This window comes from Pelodiscus sinensis, chromosome 3, assembly GCF_049634645.1.
Source record: "Pelodiscus sinensis isolate JC-2024 chromosome 3, ASM4963464v1, whole genome shotgun sequence".
Classification (NCBI taxonomy): Eukaryota; Metazoa; Chordata; order Testudines; family Trionychidae; genus Pelodiscus; species Pelodiscus sinensis.
The window spans coordinates 32,299,478-32,323,078 of record NC_134713.1 but is presented as its reverse complement, the minus strand read 5'-3'; the positions used below and the strand labels follow the sequence as shown (position 1 = coordinate 32,323,078).

General features: G+C 47.1%; 2 protein-coding genes and 1 long non-coding RNA gene across 6 annotated transcripts in view; 1 reads left to right on the top strand and 2 right to left on the bottom strand.

Annotated features, from left to right (window-relative positions):
• EIPR1 (EARP complex and GARP complex interacting protein 1) overlaps positions 1-9,798 on the bottom strand; it is a 198,054-nt gene extending 188,256 nt beyond the window's left edge. For 2 of the 4 annotated variants that reach the window (XM_075923545.1, XM_075923546.1), the window contains exon 1: positions 9,591-9,796. Coding sequence is in view for 2 of the 4 variants with exons in the window: in XM_006112048.4 (XP_006112110.2) it covers positions 9,591-9,632 (42 nt within the window). In the remaining 2 variants the exon portion in view is untranslated. Of the gene's footprint in view, positions 1-9,198; positions 9,319-9,590 lie in introns of those variants that run through there. The other 2 variants (XM_006112048.4, XM_075923544.1) reach the window with 2 other exon arrangements.
• TRAPPC12 (trafficking protein particle complex subunit 12) overlaps positions 9,698-23,601 on the top strand; it is a 111,963-nt gene continuing 98,059 nt past the window's right edge. The window contains exons 1-3 of the mRNA XM_075923543.1: positions 9,698-9,838; positions 14,175-15,394; positions 21,005-21,121. Coding sequence (XP_075779658.1) covers positions 14,180-15,394; positions 21,005-21,121 — 1,332 coding nt within the window. The 5' untranslated portion in view covers positions 9,698-9,838; positions 14,175-14,179. The remainder of the gene's footprint in view (positions 9,839-14,174; positions 15,395-21,004; positions 21,122-23,601) is intronic.
• Positions 16,056-23,601, bottom strand: part of LOC142827783 (uncharacterized) — a 28,666-nt gene continuing 21,120 nt past the window's right edge. Inside the window, exons 3-4 of the long non-coding RNA XR_012902540.1 lie at positions 21,282-21,358; positions 16,056-16,194 (exon numbers count right to left, since the gene is read on the bottom strand). This is a non-coding gene — a long non-coding RNA (uncharacterized LOC142827783). The remainder of the gene's footprint in view (positions 16,195-21,281; positions 21,359-23,601) is intronic.

The window sequence follows — 23,601 nt, the reverse complement described above, 5'->3', positions numbered from 1 at the left end:
TTGCATTAAAAAAGACTGCTGACACAACACTGGCGGAGGAAATAGCTCTGTCTCAGGAGGCACACTGGCAGCTGGTCACTTCTGGGAGTGACCACCGCTGCTCTCCCACTATGGCTCTGGAGAACTGTTAAGCTGTTCTGGATATGGGAGATAAGGAATCGCCCCCTAAAGCATAAGAAAAGGAGAAGCCTTGTATCCCCAAGGCTGGGAGATCTGTAGCCCACACTACAAAGGGGAAATGTAGGATAGTGATAGTTGGAGACTCTTCCGAGGACAGAGGCACCCACCTGTTGACCTGACAGGTCGTTTCGGGAGGTATGCTGCCTGCAAAGACATTACGGAGGCATTCTCGAGGATTATCCAGCCCTCTGGCTACTTCCTGATGCTGCTCATCCATGTGGGCACAAATGATACTGCAAGGTGTGACCTTGAGCAGATCAAGAGTGACCACAGGGCTCTGGGAGTACAGATGAAGGAGTTTGGAGCGCAGGTAGTACTCTCTTCAGTCCTTTCTGTCAAAAGTAGGGGCCCAGGAAGAAACAGGTGACTCCTAGAGGTGAATGACTTGCTGCAAAGATGGTGTATCCAGGAGGGCTTGAATTTCCTTGGATGCGGCCCTGTCTAGCCCTCTTCAAGGTTCAGAGGCTAGGATCTGACTACCTCTGTCCGTGGTGCTATTAAGCTTGTGTCCAGTATTTGCTCACTGGACATGGGCCTTAGCCAGGTCTTGCAACTTGAGGAGGTTTCTGGGGTGGGTTTGACCTAGCCCTGGTTATTCTTTGCAGGGGAAGAGGAAATCTTTTCCTTCCTCACCTATAATCCAGCTGGGACTAGCACAGGGTAGGCACCATTGGAATGTGGAACTCCGTGTGCTGCCCAGGGCCAGCAGGAAGTCCCGCTGACTCTGGGCTGCACGTGATGTGCCTGCTTTGAAATGTACACGAGTCCCCAGCAGGGGCTCTTGTGGATTTCAAAGCCATGGAGCCTGGGGGTCAGTGGGGGACTCCCCCGCTGACCCTGGGTTCCATGTGCTATTTCCCCAGAACCTGGGGTCAGCTGGGGAGTCCTGGGCTCCATGGCATTGTCCCTTTGAATGCTGCTTTGGCATTTCAAAGGGGCAGCACCCCACAGCTGAACCCCAGATCAGCTGTGCAGTGGCTGCCCCTTTGATATACTGCCTTGAGCACTACCGCTTTGACGTACCCCTTCTCTTACCCCATCCGCCCACTTTCTCTATCTGAAGTTTTTTTAGTTACAGACTAATATGGCTACCCCTTTGAGATCCTTAAAAGATAGGAAACCAAGGACAGGAATAAATAGTCAGTTTTGATAGCTGAAAGAGGTAAACAGCAGCGCCTTCCAGGATCTGTACAGGGTCCAGTGACGTTCAATATATTCAGAAATTGTCTGAAAAAGGGACAAACACCGAAGTGGCAAAGTTTGCAGTAAGGATGTTAAGGACTAGTCAACTAGTTGACTCCCTCCCCTCTTGCTGCTTCTATCAGATAGAGGCAACAAAGTGGGGGAAAGAGGAGGTACTTCAAAGCGGCAATCCCCCGCTGACCACAGGCTCCATACTGTGTTTCTGCTTTGAAATGCGCAAGAGCCCTTGCTGGGACTCTTGTATACTTCAAAGCTGGCACCCTAGAAGTCAGCAGGACTTACCACTGACCGTGGGCTGCACACAGAGTTCTGTGTTCCTCCCTGGAAATGTATAAGAGCCCTAGCGGGGGCTTTTGTACATTTCAAAGAAGGCATGCAGAAGTGCCTGTCAACTAGTAGATGAAAATTCCATCGACTACTCAACTAGTAAAATAACTGTCAGTTAACATCCCTAGTTTGCAGATGATACAAAATTACTCAAGATAGTTAAGTCCAAAGATGACTGTGAAGGGTTGCAAAGGGACTTAGAAAACTAAGTCACTAGACAACAAAATGGCTAATGAAATTCTATGTAAATGCAGTTATGCACACTGAAAAACATAATCACAACTATACAGACAAAATGAGGGATCTAAATTAACTGCTAACACTCAAGAAATAGATCTTGGGGCTTTTGAGAATATTTCTCTGCAAACATCCAGTCTGTGGTTGTGAACAGCATGAGTTATCAAATGGTTTTTCTTTGATGGCAGTGACACCATTGGCCATGAACCTGTCCTCTGACATTCTCACATTTGGGGCATTTAACACATTCAGCAGATGTCCAGCAGCTTGGTATGGCATGACATACGTTCATTTTATGGCTGGTAGCTGCTGAACTGTGCTGAGATTAATCAAATTCCAGTATTTCCAGTTTGAGTGAGTAAATCTAGATTCTGAACAATCTTTTCCTATCTAGGAACATCCAGTAACTTGATTAGATAATCAGTTATATTCGGCTCATCAGGGGATTCATATTGACTGAGCAGTTTAGCACATTTAGAATCAAGGCACACTGTATACATTGGATTATGAGAATACTGTAAGGTGTACAGGCAGCTTAGAAGATAGCTTCTCAGGAATCACTGAAAGCTAGGTCAACCGGGATTATGCATGATGATATGGAGATGTCATGGGGTGGGACGCCCAGCCCCCTGGGAAACAGGACGGGGAGCTTCTTAAACCCCTTCTGGGTTGCTTCACCCTGTAATCATTCCACCTATCTATAGCCATTGTCAGTGGGGCAGTAAAGCCCAGTGGCCAAGTCAGCAATGACCCCAGACAGCGGGGCAGTAAGGCCCAGCAGCCAAGACAGTAAAGTATTTGAGGTATCTCCCCTTTTGGGAGTAAGTGGAATGGGGGAGGAGGATCCGGGCCCTCCCTCTCCACCAGGGCCCAGCCCAGGGCCCTGTCAGTGGTAGGCATGTCCCACAACTAGCTCAGCAGGGAATCCACCAGCAAAACACTGAGCTAAAGGGGGCCCTTCCAGCTCCCCGCCCTGGGCAACTTCCTACCCTGTCCGATGGCCGGCATATCCCCCACCTGAGTCCCCCAGGCTAGTCACTGGTGGTCCTTGCTGGCGGTCCTGCTGCTGCTGCTGCTATGGCTGTGGCCATAGTGTCTGTTGCTGCTGCTACGGTGGCAGTGGCAGTAGCAGCAGCAAAGGCTGCTGCTGCTCCTAGGCTCTGGCAGGAGCAGGGCTGCGGGGAAGGGGCCCTCTCAGGCAAGGTTAACCCCTCGTGGACCAGTGTGGGAGACAACACTTGTTTTCTAAAGCATCTGTGTATTTCTTCTAGTCTGCATTCTTGAAATTCCATCTTGGTTTCTTAAAGGTTCAAATAACTAGGATCTGTAGGCTGATGTGAATAATAGAAGGTCTGCATTGGTCGTGTGGGAATATTCCAAGACCAGACACAAGGCAAGTTACAAGTTACATTTGTTGTAAGAACCTCTGGTTTAATCTATCTGAATTAGATTATAGGTCAGTAATTCAAGTATAGCCCAAATAGGTAGTACAGGCAGTCCCCGAGTTACGCGGATCCGACTTATGTCGGATCCGCAGTTATGAACGGGGTTTTTTTCGCCCCAGAGGACGGGAGCAGCGGGACACCCAGATGCGCCACGGTCCTGCCGCCCGCTTCCTCCGGGGCGAGAAAAGCTGCTCCGCGTCTCCCTGGTCTGCTGGGAGGGAGCCCCCCCCCCAGCAGACCAAGGAGACGTGGAACAAAGCCGCGGAGCACGCGGGCAGCGGGACAGCCCAGACGCGCCACTGCCGGCGTCCTGAATCTGGACACCAGTTCCAACTTACAAACAGATTCAACTTAAGAACAAACCTACAGTCCCTATCTTGTACGTAACCCGGGGACTGCCTGTATTCAAAAGTTAGTGGTATGTCAGGGAGTTTAGAAGTATGAATAATGCAAATGTATAGTTTTTGTCCACCACACAAATACCACTACATTACAATAAGTATGATGTTGGTGATGCACACTAACATGACAATATAGGGAAATCTGTCCTGGTGCTGCACCTGTTCTGCAGATAACAGTTTCAGACTCCAGGTCAGACAAGAGGACATCTTTCACCAGCACTAAAATCAGTCAGCAACTTTAAAGAAAAAGTCTTTCTAATCTTTTGGGAATTCTGGATCATCACTCAAACATCATCTAAAACATTCATAGGCCAGCCAGACTGGAAACATCATTCTAAAAGCAAGATTTCTTCACAAACACATGTCCTATTTCTCAGTTGTCTTCTGTACAGCTTTCTAGCTCTAAGAAAGCCTGTTGAAAAAATTAGGAAATATCATTGGCAAAATTCTCTTAGGACATGCAGTTCTAAACTTAAAAGTATTTGATACTAAAAAATTAACTTAGCTTTGCTTTATTATCATTATTCAGTTCTGAATTTGCCTCGGATCCGAGTGTATGGGAAGAGTAGAGCCACTGTTAATTCCAGGCATCGAAGGGAAAGGCAGTCCAAGGACGGAGCTATGTTCTTAACAAGAGTGCCTAAGGAACAGTTGGGCTCTCTTGATGTACTGTTACAGCAAGACTTCAGTTAGAGTTCAGTTCAGGGAGGCGGGTCTTCAGCAGAGTGAGGGAAGAGCTTAACTACATATAATAGAAAAATTCTGGTCGGGGAAGTAAGAGAGGTTGCCAAGAGCAAAGACCAAAGGTTTAAAAGACAAGAACGAAGTCATTCTGTGGTGGTTCTTAGTAAGGATGTTAAGTAGCAAGTAAATGACTAATTATGTACTCTTACTACATTTAAAAAGCAGAGCTGTAGCGCCGCTGCACCTCTGCCTTCCCTGCCACCCACCTGCTGCACCACGGAGATGATATAGAGGCAGCAAGGGAGGGAGGAAGTGTGAGTAGTCGACTCAACTAATCTTTTACACCTCTAGTTCATACATTAGCAATCCAAGGAATTTTAGGAGACACCTTGTATGTGAGCCAGCCTAATGGCAATACCTTAACAGCAGTATGTGATCTGCCTTGGAGAATCCGGTAAACAGGAGAAGCCAAAGCCCAGATAGCTAGCAATTACTCTATAGGAAAGGCAAAACAGGCCAAAGTTGACATTCATTTGGCTAAGGAATGTACTGTATATGGAGGGCATAAGCATGGGAACTGTACTTACATTTCCTGGGCAGCATGGGATGTAGTTTAGAACTGCCATTCATGAACCAATAGCCATGTTTGTGGCTAATATCCAAGGCCCTGTGTACTAGGAGATTGTGTAGCTGCATAATTTTCTGCTTTGTAAGGCTGCCACAGAAAGATGTCAGGAGCTTAGCAGCTGGGGAACCAGAAAGCAACTGAAGATGCCAAAAAATACAGGCAACAGAAAGAAGCACTTGCTCCAGCAGAATTTAAGAACTCTCCAGGAGAGACATTTGCTCCCCAACTGCAGTGCTTCCTCAGTACTCCAAGAAAGGTTAAATAAAAAGCTCATCCAATTGGAGTTAGGACTGGCTCCTTTCCTGTGTGAGTGGAATTCCACAGGGATCAGTTCTGGGTCTAGTTCTGTTCAGTGTCTTCATCAATGATTTAGATAACGGCATAGAGAGTACGCTTATAAAGTTTGCAGATAATACCAAGCTGGGAGGGGTTGCAAGTGCTTTGGAGGGAAGGATTAATATTCAAAATGTTTTGTACAAACTAGAGAAATGTTCTGAGGTAAATAGGATGAAATTCAATAAGGACAAATGTAAAGTACTTTGCTTAGAAAAGAACAGTAAGTAGCACACATACAAAATGGGAAGTGACTGCTTGAGAAGAAGTACTATGGAAAGGGATTTATGGGCCATAGTGGACCACAAGCTAAATATTAGTCAACAGTGTAATGTTGTTGAAAAAAAAGCAAATATTACTCTGGAATGTATTGGCAGGAATGTTGTAAGTAAGATGCGAGAAAAATTTTTTGCCTTCTGCTCTGGAGTACTGTGTCTAGTTCTGGGCACTACATTTCAGAACAGATTTGGGAAAATTGAAAAAAGTTCAGAGAAGCGCAACAAGAATGATTAAAGATATAGAAAACACGACCTATGAAGGAATATTGAAAGAACTGTGGTTTGTTTAGTCTGTTTCAAGGAGGAGGTAAAAAAATATTTTCCTCAACCTTTAATGACAGGACAAGAAGCAATGGTAATAAATTGCAGCCAGGGAGGTTTAGGTTGGACCTACTGGTGTAAAATCTTGATTAATCAGTTAACCGGTTAAACATTAGGTTAATGTAATATTTAACTGGTTAACCAACTAAGCAGGATCCCAGGCAGTGAACCGCTCCAGCCTAGCAAGAGCAGCCCCGAACCCAAAGGCCTTTACCTCCTGGGCCCAGCCGGTACGGTAAGCATCACACGGTTAACCAGTTAAACATTAAATTCACATATCTAGTTGGACATTAGAAAAAAAATCTTCCTGTCAGGAGGTTTAAACACTGGAATAAATTACCTAAGGTGTTTGTGGAATCTCCATTATTGGAAATTTTTAAGAACAGAACAGGTTAGAAAAATACCTGCCCAGGATGGTCTACATCAAACTTTAGCAATCTTAGGACCCCCATTTTGATTTAATTTTTTTGCAGATCCTCCAAGGCAGCTTTTACGTTTCCCGGGGGGGGGGGGGGGGGGCGCTCAACTCCCAATCAGCCCCAGGTCCTGGACTGCACTCCACCCAATCTGCCAAGAGCCCACTTCCACCCCACCACTTCCCCACCCCTGCTCCACTCCTGCCCCTCTTCCTGCCTCCACCCATGAGTGTGCCCCCTCCCATTTCCTCCCAGCATGTCCTGCACTCTAATGACTAGCTGATCTAAAGTGTGCAGAAGGCACTCAGAGGGCGGGAGACAAGTTTTCAGCTCCAGACATGACTCATTGACCCCAGTTTGAAACTGCTGACACAGAGCTTGTGTCAGTGTAGTTAGTGCAGTATCCATATAGATATTGTGTTATTTACATTGACTAGTGGCTGTCAATTTCATAGCCACAGCAACTGAAAGAGTCCTCCCTGATCACAGCCAGCCTGCTACCCACTGCCCAGACTCCCTGATCAGAGTGGGGCTGTCCTGTGGTCCCAAGATTCCCAATCTCTGCAGGGAGTAGAGAGGCAAGAGGGAGGGAAAGTGAGGCTAGTTCCCAGCAGGGAACAAGAAACAGAGAGCTAAGGAGGGGAGAACAGCCAGTGCGATGGAGGAAGCCCAGCAGATAGCAGTGAGTAGAGCCAAGGCCTCTTCGCCTTCTTAGGTTGGTATAAGTTATCTTAGTGAGGACTAGGGATGTAAGCGACTAGTCAACTAGTCCCTCAACAAGTCGCTCCCACCCCCGCTGACTCTATCAAAGGCACCTAGAAGGGGAGCAGGAGCCTGTGCTGGGAGGAACTGGCTTAAAAATCAGTCCCCCTCAGCACCATCTCCGCAGGGAACAGGGAAATAGTGGTGACCAAGCATGACCAGTTAAATATTACATTCTCAGCTCACACCCAGTCCCAGATGCTGCATCTCTGCTTTTTAAATGTATTAAGAGCCAGCAGGAGAGGGGGGCAGGCCTGGCGAGAGCTGGGAATCAGCTGGCCCAGCTCACACTGAGTCCTCTTTGCTGCGCTTTAAGCTTTTTAAATGTATTAAGAGCCAGTGGGCTCCCCCAGTCTGAGAAACCCATCACCCACGTACATACCTTTAGTCCTGCCTTGAGTGCAGAGGACTGGGTCAGATAACCTTTTGAGAGAACCCTCCAGACCTACACTTCTCTGATTCAATAATAACTCTTTGTCCTACTGCTATTGGGTTTTGTTCTCTAGGGCTTGGAGTCATATGTGGAATTCTGAACAAGCACAGAGGAAGTTAGTGCAGAAGTTCATGAATTCTCAGATTAACCAGCTGCCTGTGTTTCCTATCCTTCCCATCATTGATACAGTTTTTCTTAACACTATCTACCTTTAGTCATCTGTCCATATTTCACTGTTTTGTACAGATGTATAGTGCCATTTACAAAACCGGGGGGGAAAAAGTTCTGAGCTCAGTTGCTTGGCTAATGAACCCACACTGTACATCAGCATCTGTATTCTTATTGACAAGCAGTCCTGTGGCACATTAGAGATTAACAAATATATTACAGTAATTACTCATTTAACACGTCCCCACTTAACACGTTTTTGCAATATCATGATTTTTTTTAGGGAACTTTTTCGAATAACACGACCATCCCCGAAATAACACGAAAATAATCAAGTGTCGGACTACTTTGCACAGTGGTATAAGCTGATGAAAACAGTGGTAATACACACAAGCAGATGAACACACACGTGGTCACAGCGCTCCTCCGCTCCCTCACGTGTTTATCTTTGTGTTTTTACAAGCTGCGGCGACTTGTGTTGCTAGATATCTAATGTTGACGTTCACGACTGAACACCAACAAAAAACTGACTTTGCCACCACTATCTGAAACGCAACCCCCACATTTTCCATTATTTTTAATGGGAAAATTGACCTTGCATAGCATGTTTTCGCTTAGCACAAACATTTTCAGAAATGCATCTATAGTGTTAAATGAGAAATTACTGTATATCATGAGCTTTCATGGGTAAAACACTTACTGGTGCATCTTAAAGTAAATTAACTACCATATTTTATATAACAATTTCTCACAGAGTATTAAAATTTCATCTTAGTAGCCTATTATGAAATTGAGATAAAATAACTAGTACATAAAATCCACCATTACACAATTTCCCATATGAATTGGGGCGGGAGGGAGGGAAAGGCATTCATCTTAAATGCTCATGCTGGGTCCGGACCACTGCACCTCTGCTTCCCCTACCTCTTCCCACTGCGGAGACGGTTCTGGGAGGAACCGACTTTTAAGCTAGCTCATCCCAGCACCAGCTCCTGCTTCCCCCTACGGTTGCTGCCTCTGATATAGAGGTGGGGGGAGGGGAAACACAAATAGTCCACTGATCGACTCTTTGACATCCCTAATTGTAAATTCCTCAACATAGTGACTATTCTATGTCTGTATGGTGCCTTGTGCCAGTCAAACCTAGCTGGGACATGCAAGAACTCAAGAATATAAATAAATAAAAAACTAACAAGAGATACAGAACACTAGTTATTGACTAAAAGAGCCAAAGGTTGCTGACCACGGTCTTAGCCACTCTTTTTCCTAGATTATTAAGCACCTTAGCAAGCAGCTGTTGTGTTAAATGTGAAAGTGGGCAGCGGTCAGAGTTAAGGTTAACTACTGCATGGGCACATTCTGTGCTCAGGAAAAACACCAACCATCAGCTGTGTGGGAGAAGGTTACAGGAGGCTCTAATTTCCTTGGCTAGCATCAGCTCTCCTCCAGACCGACCAGGGAGCAACAGCCTCGCCTAGGGTCGCCAGCTGTGGCTGCATGAATTCCTGGAGGTTTCCTCACGTGACTTTATCTTTAATTAAAGATGAATATTTAAATCCTGGGGAGTCCAGGACAATCCTGCAGGGTTGCAAGCCACGCCCACCCGCGCAGGCACCCCCCCCGACACAGCGCTCCCCGCACCCAACTGCCCCTCCCCACCAACACCGCCCCGCAGAGGGTAGTAGCCGCCAGCCAAGGTGTTCCCCTCCGAGTCACCCCCAGGCCCCGCACGTCTCCCTCCTAAGAGTCTGCTCGCCTCTCCCCTCACGCGCACCTGGAACTCCAGCCCATAGATCACTGGCGCGTCGTCCTCCATGGCCTCCCCACGGCAGACCCCGCAACAGCCGGCGCTTCTCACTCAAGCGTTACTCCCTAGCCCGGCGCCTTTCTGAGCCACTGCGGCATCCGTTGCTCTCCCTTCCGGGTGATGCCCGGGCGACGCAGGCAGCCCTGGTTGATGGCGCAGGCGCAGTAGCCGCTGCACCCTTCAGGCGACCGGGTTGCCAGGCTGGCGCTAAGCAGGTGAGGGTCTGGACTGCAGCCCGGAAGAGGGTCCCGGCCGGGCCCGGGGACCGCTGTGGTCTGCCTGGAGGGCAGGCGGCGAGCTGGCCGGGCGGGGGCGCGCCGGGGACCCGGTTTGGGGCCGAGCTGCGGGGGCTGTTGGGTCTGGCTGCCGCACGCAGCGCAAATCGTCCCGTCCCACGCCATGGGGGCCGTGAGACGTGCCTGACGCTGGCCCCAGCGAGAGGCCCTGGAGCCAGGCCTGGGGGGGGGACGCCCCCTTCCTCTTCCTGCATTAGACACGGGGTCGCGCCGCCCCAGCACCGGGGAACCCGGGAGCGGCCAGGAGGCTGCTGACACCCCCTTTGTCCTCCTCACTGCCTCCGGATCCGCCTTCAGCTTCAGCCTGTCCGCGTCCCCGGGGATGTAGCCGCGGGTCGTCCTGAGCATGGGGGTTTACCCGGCGAGCCAGCTCCGCCGGGGAAGTGGGTCCGGCCCCCCCCCCCCATGTATACTGTCCCACCCCCCTGTTCTTGCTTTCCCACCCTCCCCCAAGTGGGCCTTGTTGGCGACGTAACTGGTGCGGTGCCTGTCATGGCGTTTCTATCCCACTCTCTATCCACAGTGTTAAAGGGGAGTTAGTGGGTACTGACTGGTCCTGCTAGCGGGTTAGCCTGGTGAGTTAGCATTAGGGATGTTTAACTGGTTGACTAGTAAACCTTAACTGGTAAGTGTCACCAAGTAAGAGTGAAGCTACCTGGTGTGGATAGAAGCAACTTGTGGCCTGCCACAGACAGGAACGTGCTCCAGCCCTGTGGATGGCCACCATGGACAGGGGCTGCTCTGGCCAGACTGGAAAGCTGCTCTAGATGGACTGGAGCACCCCTCCTCACCTGCCCTTCTCTATTTAAGGGGTTAACTGGTTAAACTTATTGCTTAACCAGTTAACCCCTTAAATGGGATTTTACATCCCTAATCAGCATAGATTCCGATAAAGACTTCAATTACAAAAATCAGTGGCAAAGTAGTGAACATAGTGTGTTTATTTGCCAGTTTGTTATAGACCACTGGTTTTCAACCTTTTGAGGCTCAGGACCCATTTGTAAATGTTCATGGTCAGTAGTATTCTGGTAAGCAATCATACAGGGATGGTAGCCCTAGGGTAGTTTTGGTTGGATCCTGGCCCATTGGGAAGGGGAGGGGCATTCACCCCACTGTGACAGCTCCTGCTGTTCCTATGTTGTAGTGTTGACAGGGGTTGGCTCTCTGTTCTGGTCTTTGCAATCTCCAGGGTTGCAGTGCCACTCCATTTTGGCTCTGCTCCCCTTCACTGGACCATATTTTTGTGAGTAGAGTGAAACCTGGTTCATGGGGTTGCAGATTCACTCTAAAATTTGGCCTACCCAGACAGCTGTCATCATGACAGCTGAGCTAAACCTGAGTGACAGTGGGCCCTCTGAGGTTGGAGTGTCTGGAGCAGTGAGGCAAGCCCCACATGCCATGGGGCACAGGAGCTACTACATGACCCTTTGAAACATTCTGGCAACCCAGTTTTGGGTCCTATCTCCTGTGTTGAAAAATACTGTTTATAGACGACAAAGGAAAGGAATGACTTACTCACAGAGGGTATGTCTACACTACCGCTAGTTCGAACTAGCGGGGTAATGTAGGCATACCGCACTTGCAAATGAAGCCCGGGATTTGAATTTCCCGGGCTTCATTTGCATAAGCGGGGAGCCGCCATTTTTAAATCCCCGCTGGTTCGAACCCCGTGCAGCGCGGCTACACGGGGCTCGAACTAGGTAGTTCGGACTAGGGTGCCTATTCCGAACTACCGGTACACCTCGTTTCACGAGGAGTAACGGTAGTTCGGAATAGGAACCTAGTCCGAACTACCTAGTTCGAGCCCCGTGTAGCCGCGCTGCACGCGGTTCGAACCAGCGGGGATTTAAAAATGGCGGCTCCCCGCTTATGCAAATGAAGCCCGGGAAATTCAAATCCCGGGCTTCATTTGCAAGTGCGGTATGCCTACATTACCCCGCTAGTTCGAACTAGGAGGGTAGTGTAGACATACCCAGAGCCTGCTAAAAGTATTTACAGTGAGTTTAATTGGTAGAAACTTTTCACTGAGATTGGCAGAGGACCTGGAGGTTTTTCACCTTCCTCTGTAGCATGGGGTACAGATCACAGCTGGAGGATTCTCTGCAGCTTGGGGTCTTCAAACTATTTGAAGGCTTCAATATCTGAGATATAGGTGAGAGGATTATTCTAGGAGGGGCTGGATGAGATTCTGTGGCCTGCATTGTTCAGGGGGTCAGACTAGATGATCATAATGGTCCCTTCTGACCTTAAAGTCTATGAGTCTATGACTCTTGCCATGGCAGAGAGAGTGCCTACATTTTTGGACTGCTTTAGATCTACTATTTGATTTTTGCGGTGTTAAGCCAAGGAGGATCAGAGTAAATAATTTTTAGCGAAAATATCTTTTTGTAAGAAAAATACAGTGTATTCCATTTTAGTGTTGATGTTTCTAGCTCAAGCAGTGGGAGATCCCACTACCCCCTAAGAGGTCATACAAAGACTGTGCCCCCAAGACACCACTTTATATACAGGTGTGGTCAGGGGGAGTGGGGAAGTGCGCAAGAATTTAAAGGTGCAGCGTTGTGGGGTTTGTTTGGGTTCTTTGCTCAACAAGTTTGGTCTCCCCCCCACTTTTTTTTTCCTTTACAAGTTTGGTTCTCCCCCCCCCCCCTTTGTTTCTTCCCCCCTCTTCCTGCCATGTTCAGGATTTTTTGTGAAGGTATCTGGCAAATCTACCAATTACTGTTTTACAGTCAGTACCTAGTACCAATTACTGCCCTACACCTGGGCCTATTACCAATTAATGTTTTACATTCTCTGCCTGTTCCGTGCCAAGTTCTGTGACTAGGGGCCTGCCTCTTGCTCACAGCTTATCTTTGCTTTATGTTAGCTATGTTTTGTCCCTTGTTAGCTAGGCCTTTGACCTCAGACCAGGCCTGTACTACATGGGTTTATGTTTTAGGCCTTCATCTTACTACACTTCTCAGCTAAGTAAATTGTAATACTGTATTATTCAAGTGAAAGGATATGTTTGCAGCTAGGGTTGCCAGATGGCTGAAAGAAAAATACCGAACACTTCCACCCCCCCACCCCCGCCCCAAAAAAAAAACCAACAGGAAAAAATTTTGTTGAAGGAAAAAAAGTTGTTGAGCAAAAAAAAAAACCAACCACACACAACCTCCAAGAACCTGGATCACTGCTAGCGGTGCTGGCTGAGAAGGGGGGGGCCTGGAAACAGCTAACTGGGGGGGGCGGCAACAGGGCTGGCCAAGGGAGATGGAGGGGGCGCCAACGGGAAGCAGGGCTGGTCGTGCGGGAGGTTGGGTGTAATGTGGCTGGCCGCAGGATATCGGGGGAGGCGGGACCGGCTGGAAGGGGGCGGGGCTGGCCGGGAGTAACGGGGGGGCGGGAAGCACAGCTGGAGGGGATCAGGGGCTGGAAGGGTGGCCGGGAGGAAGAGGGAGCAGGAAGCACAGCTGTCGGGTGAGGTGCAGCGGGGGGAGGGCGGGAAGCAGAGCTGGCGGGGGCGGTGAGAGGTGCAGCGGCCCTGGCAAGGGGAGATCAGGAAGAGTAACGGGCCGGCAGGAAGCAGAGCTGGGAGGTGGTGCAGGGGGGCTGGCCGGGAACGGGGGGGTGAGCAGGACTGACCTGGGCACTTGCTGCCTGTCCCGCGCAGGCTACCGGCAACACATGAGCGAGGAGGAGGCTTCCCCTCCTCCTCACACTCAATCAGTTGAGGGCTCCCAGCAGCAATCGTGGCCCCGCCTCCTAGCTGGGACTCCCAGCCGCTCCCCAGCCCATGCCAGGCTTCCATCTGGTGCGCAGCCATAAAAATCAGAAAATACTGAACATTGCATATGTCCGGTGTTTTCTGATTTTTTTTTTTTTTTTTTTTTTACCGGACAGAGCTCGTAAATACAGACTGTCCAGTACAATACCAGACTGCTGGCAACCCTATTTGCAGCATGATGCTAAATGTCTTTTTGGGGAGGCTGGAGTGGTTGAATGGAAGTGTGTGCATGCACACTTTCACACCATTCCTTTCCTGAAATTATTGTGTTTTGGGACTCACATAGTAGTAGAAGGCAAACTTAAAATATTTTTGTTCCAACAGCATAATAATTGGCCAAAAATGAAATATCAAAAATAACTATTCTAATAGTCAAACAACTATATAGAAAATCCTTCTTTGCCTTTAAAATAAATACTCCTGAGTTTCATTACAATGATTTAAATTGATCAATAAAATTAACTTCTGAAATATCTTTCTCTTTAGTCACAATGGAAAATAATGAATGTAACAAAGAGGAGGCTGAGAAGAGTGTTTCAAATGAGGAGGCAAGTGGAAGTGTAGTTCAACAAAAGGCTCAGGAAGAATTTTTCTTTCATGAGGAAACCATTGATCTTGGTGGAGATGAATTTGAATCTGAAGGGAATGAGACCGTCTCTGAAGATTCTAATAACTTCATAGATAAACTGAATGAACACATGATGGAAAGTGTCATTATTTCTGATTCGCCAAACAATAGTGAAGATGACACTGGTGAACTTGGTTGCCTACAGGAAATTGTGGAACAAATGGAAGTCAAGGACATTTGTACACCAGAAGGAGAAGTGAGTAAGGAAGAAGCTCTTGGTAGTGACAGTGAAACTGAACATGAAGAAACACCTAAAGACATTTCTGATATTGGGACAGATGATCAAGCATCTTTAAAGGAAGAGTTTATTCAAGAAGCAGTAAAAGATGAACTGAAAGTGGGGAATGAAGTTCCAGGTGACTCAACACCAAGTAAAATTGATGAAAGCAAATCTGAGGAACCAACATCATCACCCATTGCCAGCAAATTATCTCCTGAAGCTGAACCTATCCCTGTCTGCACCATTTTTAGTCAAGCAAACAGTGTAAATGTTCAACCCCAGTTGTTCATACATGATGGCTTTGAGCCTCAGATGGTGAAGTCTCCTAGTTTTAGTAGTGTAAATGAGACTCCAGTGAAGTCTCATCTGCAGCTGGTTCAGCCAAGTCCTAGTCTAAGCACATTTTTTGGTGACCCTGTTAACACTAGTAATTTAGCTGCTGATTTTTTTGATTCATTTACTACATCCACTTTTATTTCTGTCAGTAACCCTAATGCAGGTTCTTCAGTCCCTGAACAAATGTCATCTCTTAGTTTAGCTGGAGACAGTTCCAATGACTCTGCTGACCCTATTTACTCAATAGGAACCGGGAGATCTGAAGTCGGTGGTCCCCCTGCATCTTTAGAAATATCACAATCTCCTAAGCCATTTTCACAGATCCACACTGTTTTTGCTGGAAGTGATGATCCATTTGCCACAGCCTTGAATATGAGTGAATTAGATAGAAGAAATGATGCCTGGCTTCCCAGCGAGGAAACTAGAAATGTTTTAATTTCGGTAGCCACTCAGCAATATAGTACTCTTTTTATAGACAAAGAGAATCTCACCATGCCTGGACTAAAATTTGACAACATCCAGGTAAGAATCTGTAGCTACATCCTACTTCTTGTTTGTATGTTAGGGCAATGAAATGGGATGATCTACTGTTTTTTATTACCTTGTTTTACAACGGGGCTGAGAAACCTAAGGCCCAGGGGTCATTTGCATTGGATCATTTACATTCTGACACTTCTTAGAAAAGCTAGGAGCAGCAAAAAACAGTCATGGAAGTCATTTGCTGGTGAGGAGGACTCAAAACGGAGGTTGGTGGAGGGACAGAATAGTGGAGACTCATCCCTTCTCAGCAGCTAGGTAACACTGTGTAGGAGAGAAGAAACAGAGAACTCATTTTTTTCTACATTTTTAGCAAGACTAGAAAATCTGTTGTCCAGAGGCTGGTGTGAGTGGAGGATCCAGAGACTGCTTCACAGTAGAAATTATATCTCCCCTCCTCTCCGCCCCCCCTGCCCCTCCCCATTCTGGCACCTGAGACTGGCTGGGTGATTAAGCTACTCAACAGAGTTTTCCCTCTGAATTTTACAGCAGATATTCTTCATCCTCCTCTTTCATGTCAATACCCCCGGCTAGTGGGTTTTGTCTTCCAGATGGTGGGGGTCAAGTTATATTGTTTTTTCAAACCTTATTTAGTAGTAGTGCAGTATAAAAGTCATTATCACGCAACAGCGAAATAAGAGCGGACATTTATTGAAACGGGGTTGAAAGGCAGAGAGGAGAATTTTCTTTTCCTGTTGACCACTGCAGATAAGCTTCCCTGATGAGCAGGACCTCAGGCATCAGGTGAACAAAATTGACAATTCTTTTATGGTTCACTCATGCCTCTGTTGAGAAAATAATAAACCTTTGTGAGTCACACAGGTTTTATTCTGCTTTTGCTCCTTTGGTTAGCAGAAACAGCAAGCTGCGATAGGAGAGATCAAAATAAGGGATGAGAGAAAATATGCTATCGTAGCATGCAGGAAAGTATCCAGAAAGTTTGAAGGGCAGGAAAGAGTTAAAAAAATAGTGCTTCCTTCCCAGTAGCCAAAGAAAGAAGAAAGGAAAGTGGTTTCCCCCATTTCTGTGGTAGATCTCTCCCCACTCCTCCACTCCCTAGGCAAGCTAAATACAGCTTAGATTATGATGTGGTTTGCATTGAGACTCCATGAAACTGGGCCACAAGTGCTTTTGTAGCTGTGCCAAATGCTACAAGAGCCAGAAAAAGAATCCTATCCATGTCATCTATGCCAGCTGCATTACGGGCTGCTGTGGAAATAGGGAAGAGAGACCAATGGATTTCAAGGAGCTGCCTACTGCTTTATACATGATTATAGAGAACCCTAATGGTAATGCAGGATGGGATTGAAATTTATTTATTTGGCTTTTATTGAGCTCATACTGTCTGCCCATTCAGTGTCTCATAGACTCTAAGATCAGAAGGGTCTCTTTTAGCTCAAAAATGCTTTTATTGTCATATTAAAAATAGCAGTAGATTCACCAGGCTGAGTGGCACAGAAAAAAGTGTATTTTCTCATTTCCAACAAATGCTACTTCTGTGTGAAGGTATTTTGTCTCCAAAATTTTTGTGGAGAAAACTAAAGATTGACTCCTTCTGTGCTTCTTACACAGCACAATGGAGCTGTGATCAGCTGAGTACCTGAACCTAAAACAACAAAAGGAGTAATATAAGAAAAATGCAAATCCCAGTAGTAGAAGCATAGATAAACTAAGCATGAAGGCGTGCCTTTGAATCAACATTCCTAGCTAGACTATATGTAACTGTATGTTATAAAACTGCCCCACTGTAGCCACATTAAATTTCATAATGCACGTTAAACTAGCCTCTGCTCAGCCAAACTGCATGTAAACTCACAGCATAAGCTTCAGTGTAGCCAAATATAAACCTAATGATGCACAAATCTCAATGCACTATGTTTGGATGTTTCTGAGCCTGCGGAGGACTCCATTGGGCCACACCTAAGTTCCGTCTAAGGTGCATGCTTGTACAAGCATGCAGAGAAAATTTCAACTCCATCCACCTCTTAAGCAGAGCTACGCAGCAGCGTGCCAGTGGAAGGTGAGCTGCTGCTGCTAGGGGGGTGGTGGGCGAGTGAGGGCTCAGCTGGACAGCTCTTTCCAGGGCCAGAGTTGCTGAGTGGCAGGTGGCAAAGGGCTGCTCCTGTGGCCGCGGCCAGAGGAGCAGTGTGGCAGGAGACTGCTCCAGTGGCCAGGGCTGGAGGAGCAGCGTGGCAGGCGGCAGGGGGCTGCTCCAGCGACAAGGGCCGGAGGAGCCGCGTGGCGGGTGGCAGGCAGCTGCTTCAGTGGCCAGGGCTGGAGGAGCTGCGTGGTGAGCAGCTGCTCCAGCAGCTGGAGCCACATGGCAGGCAGCTGTTCCGGCAGCTGAAGCCGCGTGGTAGGCAGTGGCTGGGACCATGTGGTGGTGGGCTGCTCCAGTGGCCAGCTGGGGCCCCATGGCAGGCTTACACAGAGCCCACAATTATTCTTGGGAGCAGCCCATGCCCCCTTGCTGGCTCTGCAGGGAATGAGGGGAGGGGCATGTATCACCTATAGAGAGACCTCCTTCATACTGTAGCCTTCTCACCTATTTCTGGGCTCTGCAATCCCTTTGTTGTGCTGATTTGCATAAGTGGGTAACTTCAGGATCAATGGTTGGTAGGAGCTCAGCTGGGGAAAGGCTCCGTGGGGCTGGGTGGCCAAGGATTTACTGTCCACCTCTCCACTCCTAGTGGAAAAATGTGGGTGATGGGGCTCATTAGAGTGCACATCACAGAGCCCTTACAGAGCATAGGAGGTTCTGGTCATTCAAAGTCCAGTCTTAGATGAGGGGAAAACAGGACAGGAATTAGGAGCTGAGGGCTAAGATAGCAGGGAAGCTGTGGGTGGGGATTGAGGGATACCAACAGAGCTGGGGAGGAAGCCTGGGGCTTGTCTAGCAGGCAGTGGTAGAGCTTGCCCGATGAGAACCTCATGCACAGCTCAGTTTCAGAGCACTATGATGGGGCGGATGTGCCCCACACTGAAGCGGGGGCTAAGACTCTGTGGGAAACAGAAGTCCCGCCCTTCTTCCCAGACTGGGCATGCTCTAACTACTGGAGCTGTATAAAAGCTAAAGGAGCAGCTCAGTCTGGGTGGACTGCCAGCAGGGAAGGAGCTCAGGACCAAGCTCCCGAGCAGCCCCTGCCACCGCAGCCAAAGCAGCCCCAGAAGCTGCAGCTCAGGCAACAGCCGCTGCAGCCACAGCTGCCCCAGGAACCGCGGCCCGGGAACAGCAGCCTCAGGATCAACCACCCCGGCAGCAGCCACCGCAGCCTTAGCAACAGCCCTGACCAGGGAGGCCTTCTTCGTGAGTTGGATTAATTGAGCAATGCCCCAAGAAGGGGGCAACCCCAGGGATGGTAGGAAGTGGCCCAGGGCTGAGGTTTATCTCTGGGAGCTCAGCATGTTTTGGCAGGATGCCCTGCTGAGCAGGCAGTGGAAGTGTCCACCGCCAACAGGGCCCTGGGTTGGGACCTAGTGGAGTGGGAGGGCTCAGGTCCCCTACCTCCCTGCTCCGTGACACTTGTCTCCCTGACAGCCGGGGGAGACTCACCAGGGGCATAGGCCTCCAGGCCAGAGAGCCTTCCAGAGGGAGACCATAGTACCTTTGACTTGGCCGGCAGAGCCATACATACCCTGAAAGAGGGAACAATACTTTCTAGATTAGGCCTGAAGGGCTGTATTCCCCCTGAAATGGGGACAGTACTTTTGGCCAGGCCTCTTGGGTTGTCTTTACCCTAAAAGAGGGAACAGGACTTTGGGATCAGGCCCATAGGACTATATTTATTGTAAAAGGAGGGAACTGTACTTTGGGGAGCACACACCCCTTCCTAAAAGGGACATCGATTTCCCCCCCCCCCGACCATTGTGGGGGCTGGCCGCCTACAGGCACCTACTTGGCATGTGTGATTTGCGTGAGGTCACACTGGGCGGAGGACATCATACAGAGCTCTGGGCAGCACTGAGCAAGTTAGAGCAGCTGATGACAGACAGGGATGATCTGACTTCCAGGAGGCCTCTCACTACCTCAGAGTTCCCTACAATTGTAATGGTTGCAGTGCCTATTGCCACTATTAGTTGCAATTCAGGATTGAGAGTATCGGGCAGGGCTCTGGAGACAGCGAGCCTAGAGCTGGGATAGCAAGGTGCTGCTAGTGGGGATTGAAGGGCAACAGCAAAGCTGTGTACACGTGGGAAGCCCAGCATTGGGATGGCAGGGATTTTGCAGGTCAGAATTCAGATAAGTTACACAATTACACAGGAAGTTTGCCCAGCCCCTCATTCAGTCCCACTGATCCATATGCACTATGCACCTCTCCATCATTGAGGACTAGGCACTTCCCCAGGGCTAGAGCTGTGGCCAGGGATGCATAGTGTCTGCCCAACTGCTCCCTGGGTGGCTCACATGGCAGCTGCCCAAAGCTGGAGGTTGGCTGTGGTGTAGCTGCTCCTGGGGCTGGAGCCCCCTGCATCTCTCTTCTCCCCCCCCCACCCCACTGCTCCTCTCTCTTGTCCCTCAGAGCCTCCTGCCACTCCTCCTTTGTCCCCACCCGGCTCACCATATTTCACTGCCACACTCCCAGCACCTCACTCCCTGCAAACCCTGGATGCTGGAAGCAGCTTCCCTCTGCCTCAGGTGGGGACTCACAGCCAGCCCTGCAAGGAACAGCCCGGGGCAGCCCCTGCCCTACACACAGGCTGCCCCCAGAGCAATCCTCCTGGGGGTGAGGACATGTTTCACCTTCTCCCCACTGGGTGGGAGGGGGGGCTACCTGAGAGCAGGGCTCTGCACTGAGAGAGTCTCTTGGGGACCAGCGCCCTGGGGGGGGGGGGGGGGCGGTGCCACAGTGGCACACATCCAAACAAGCCTACGAGACCTCGTTGGCACACAGCACAAAATTCACTCCACTCATGGATGGAAAATCTTAGAGCAAATACTGGGCCACACCTCCCTCTGTCTTCACACAATCCTCCTTCATCTCATCCTGGGCTTGTACAGCTAGTTCTCTGGCTTGCTACCCCCTTTCTGAACATGTCTGAGAATGGTCTGCTCTCCTTTTCGGACTACTTGAGGGACAGCTTTTCATGGCCATTGCCTCTTAGCATCTTCAAGAGATTGAAAGGGGGGGTGTGTGGCAAGGATGAGATGGAGTCAGTGAGCCTAAACAGTCAATTTTCTCAGGCTTCGGCTGAGGTCTACACACAGAATTGCTTCCTTCTCCTTCCAGACTTCGAAAATAATGTCTCAAAATGGTGTCAACAAGCCCTTCTGATGACAAAGTATGCTCAGGCAATCAAGAAACAAGAACTAACACCATGTGAGATGTATTTGTCTGGTAGGCTTCAAAATATGAGGAAAGAAATATAGAAAGTCGTGTAATAAGTTATGTGAATGTTTTAATTTGTTGAAAAGTCTCAAATACGCAATGATTTTCATTCATTTTACAAGAAGAATTTTCCTCAAAAACAAGCACTTTCACTGAAAAAATCTTTCCATTATTAGTGTTTTACTTGTCTTTTCTTTCAAAGTTCTATGTTACTAAAAATGTTTAAAATAATTTTTATAGTATGTGGTTCCTTTTCTCTTTGTCCCAGGGAGATGCAGTAAAAGACTTAATGCTCCGTTTCCTGGGTGAGCAAGCTGCAGTGAAGAGACAAGTTTTAAATGCTAATTCCGTAGAACAGTCTTTTGTAGGCTTGAAACAGCTAATTGTAAGTAAGAATACTTCTAATGTTTATCATTTAATTATTAACTTCTGTACTTCCCTGCAACTACTTGGATGCTAATGGTTGTGTAATATAGTATATTAAAAAGTATGTTAGGAATGTTAAACGGATATCTGGTAAGCATGAAGCTTACCCGTATGCTTACCAGTTAACCAACCATTGGCACTGAACTCCAACATGGCCAGCTGCGGCAGGCCAGAGCAGCCCCAGGTACAGAAGAGCCTGCAAGACACACAGTGAGACCTTATGGCTACAGCACGACCTGAGTCAAAACAATCAGTTAAGCACTCTCGTTTAACTGGTTAACCATTTTAATATCCCTAAAATATGCATATATCTCTTCACGGTTTGCTATAAAACTAGAAGGCAAAATATTATAACTTTTGATTAACCATCTGTGTTTTAAAGCACATAGTATGATAATAATCAGTATTTAACACAGTATTTAAATCAATATTTAGAATTGTTTCAAATTCATAGCATAGGACACTTAATCAGCTGTTATTTTAAATATTTAATGTATTCCTGGGGGAATTCTGCACCAAAAACTTAAGAATTTTATATATAATATTTTAAAATTCTACCTATTTGTCAAAATAACACAATATAATCACATCAGTTTCAATTATTTTTGTGATTTATTTCAAGATACCTGTAAGCAAGTATGTCTGTAACAAAGACTGAGGGAATTTTTGTTTGTTTGTTTGTTTGTTTTGTTTTTTACAAATGGTTTCCTTATTAGGCATATATAAATACAGAATGCTGAGTAATTTAAATTACAGTATAGAAACGTGTCTCTTGCAACTTTCAAAAGCAGCGTAAAGGCTTCAGGAAGTTTGAGGTAACTGAGGAGCTATGGGAAAGAGAAAGAGCTTAGTAATGAACCTGGGGGATTGTTGAGTGTAGGTGGAAGAAGTACTAAAGAAGTGCTTTTTTTTCAGGGGGAGAGGGTGTTTCTTAGGTGGTTGGGGAGCCTCCTGCACACAGACCCTGGCTGACCCTTACCCTTTCCCATTCAGTCAGGCACAATATGCTCTTGCAGCCCTTTTACCCCCATGTATTTCTGCAACCCGCCTCCTGTTCTTCCCCAGTTTCAGTGTTGCCACTCCTCCAGCTCCTGAGCCAGTGCCAGAGTCTGTTGCCTCCTCAACAAGCCCTTCTGAAACTTAGGCCAAGTCTACGCTATAGCCAAATGTCTACTTAAGGTACACTATTCCAGCTACATAAAAATATAGTTGGAGTCGACAACATCAAAATAAGATACACAATTTGTGTAGCTCAAATTGTGTATCTTATTTCGAGTTATGGTACTGTGTAGATGTACCTAAGAGGCCTTTTAAGCCCTGGGACTGTGACACTCCAGATTTGGCATTGAAGAAGGGAAAGCAATGAGAGTTGGAGCATCTGTTGCCTTCCCCCTTTTTGACTATTTATAGGACAAGCTACCTTGAGAAACAATCCTATTATAGAGCTAATTAATAAAGTAGTAGCCACTTAGGCAGAAATCCAGATGTCTATATATTCATCCTCATTGATCCTGCCATTTGCACATGTTCCCAAATGGGTCATATAATTGTATTCTGCAATCTTAGCTATAGAAGTTCTATATTTTTATTTGTCAATGCGACTTTAAATTTTAGCTTTCTGTTTTATTTTCAAGGAGGAAAAAATGTTAACATTTAAAAATAAACTTGATTCTGGAGTTCTGTTAAGATCTGGCTTTTTTAACCTTGCTATATAAACCATTGTGAAATATCAAGATCCCAAAATTCTAACTTTGACTAGTTTTATACAAACTCGAATCTTTTATTTATTGATCTAGGCTTTTAAAATATAGCTGTGGACTAGCACAGTCTCCCATGATGTTTTCTAAATGACATGCCTTCTGTGATTCTTTCCAGAGCCATTTTCTGATTCCAAAATTAGCTTATACCAGTATAGTCTTATTATTCTAGAAAGTGCCATGTGTAGGAAACACTGTCTACTTAGTTTTGGGGTGATATTGTATTCTTGTTGAAGTCAGTGGGAATCTTGCTATTGACTTAATTAGGATCAAGATTTCACCTCAGGTATTTGCTTAAGATACAGATGTTTTGTACAATCTTTTTAGAAGGAAATTTCAGAGGAATTATTTTTGGTATTTGAATTATTTTTGCTGTTCACCATGTGTGAGAAAAGGAAAAGTGATGCAGAGAGCGGAAAATCAACCAAGAAGCCCAGGAAAGCCCTTACTTTGGAAATTAAACATGAAATTTTGAAGCTTCACAATTCAGGCATAAAAGTGTATGAACTAGATAATAAATTTGAGTTATTTCATTCAACTATGAGTGTGATTTTGAAGGACAAGGCTAAATATCTAAAAAGTGAAGAATGCAAGGTCAGTGCAAACAACACCGATTAAAAAACACTGATGGGCTCATTCCCGAAATGGAAAAACTTTTAATTTTGTGCATAAATGATCAGAT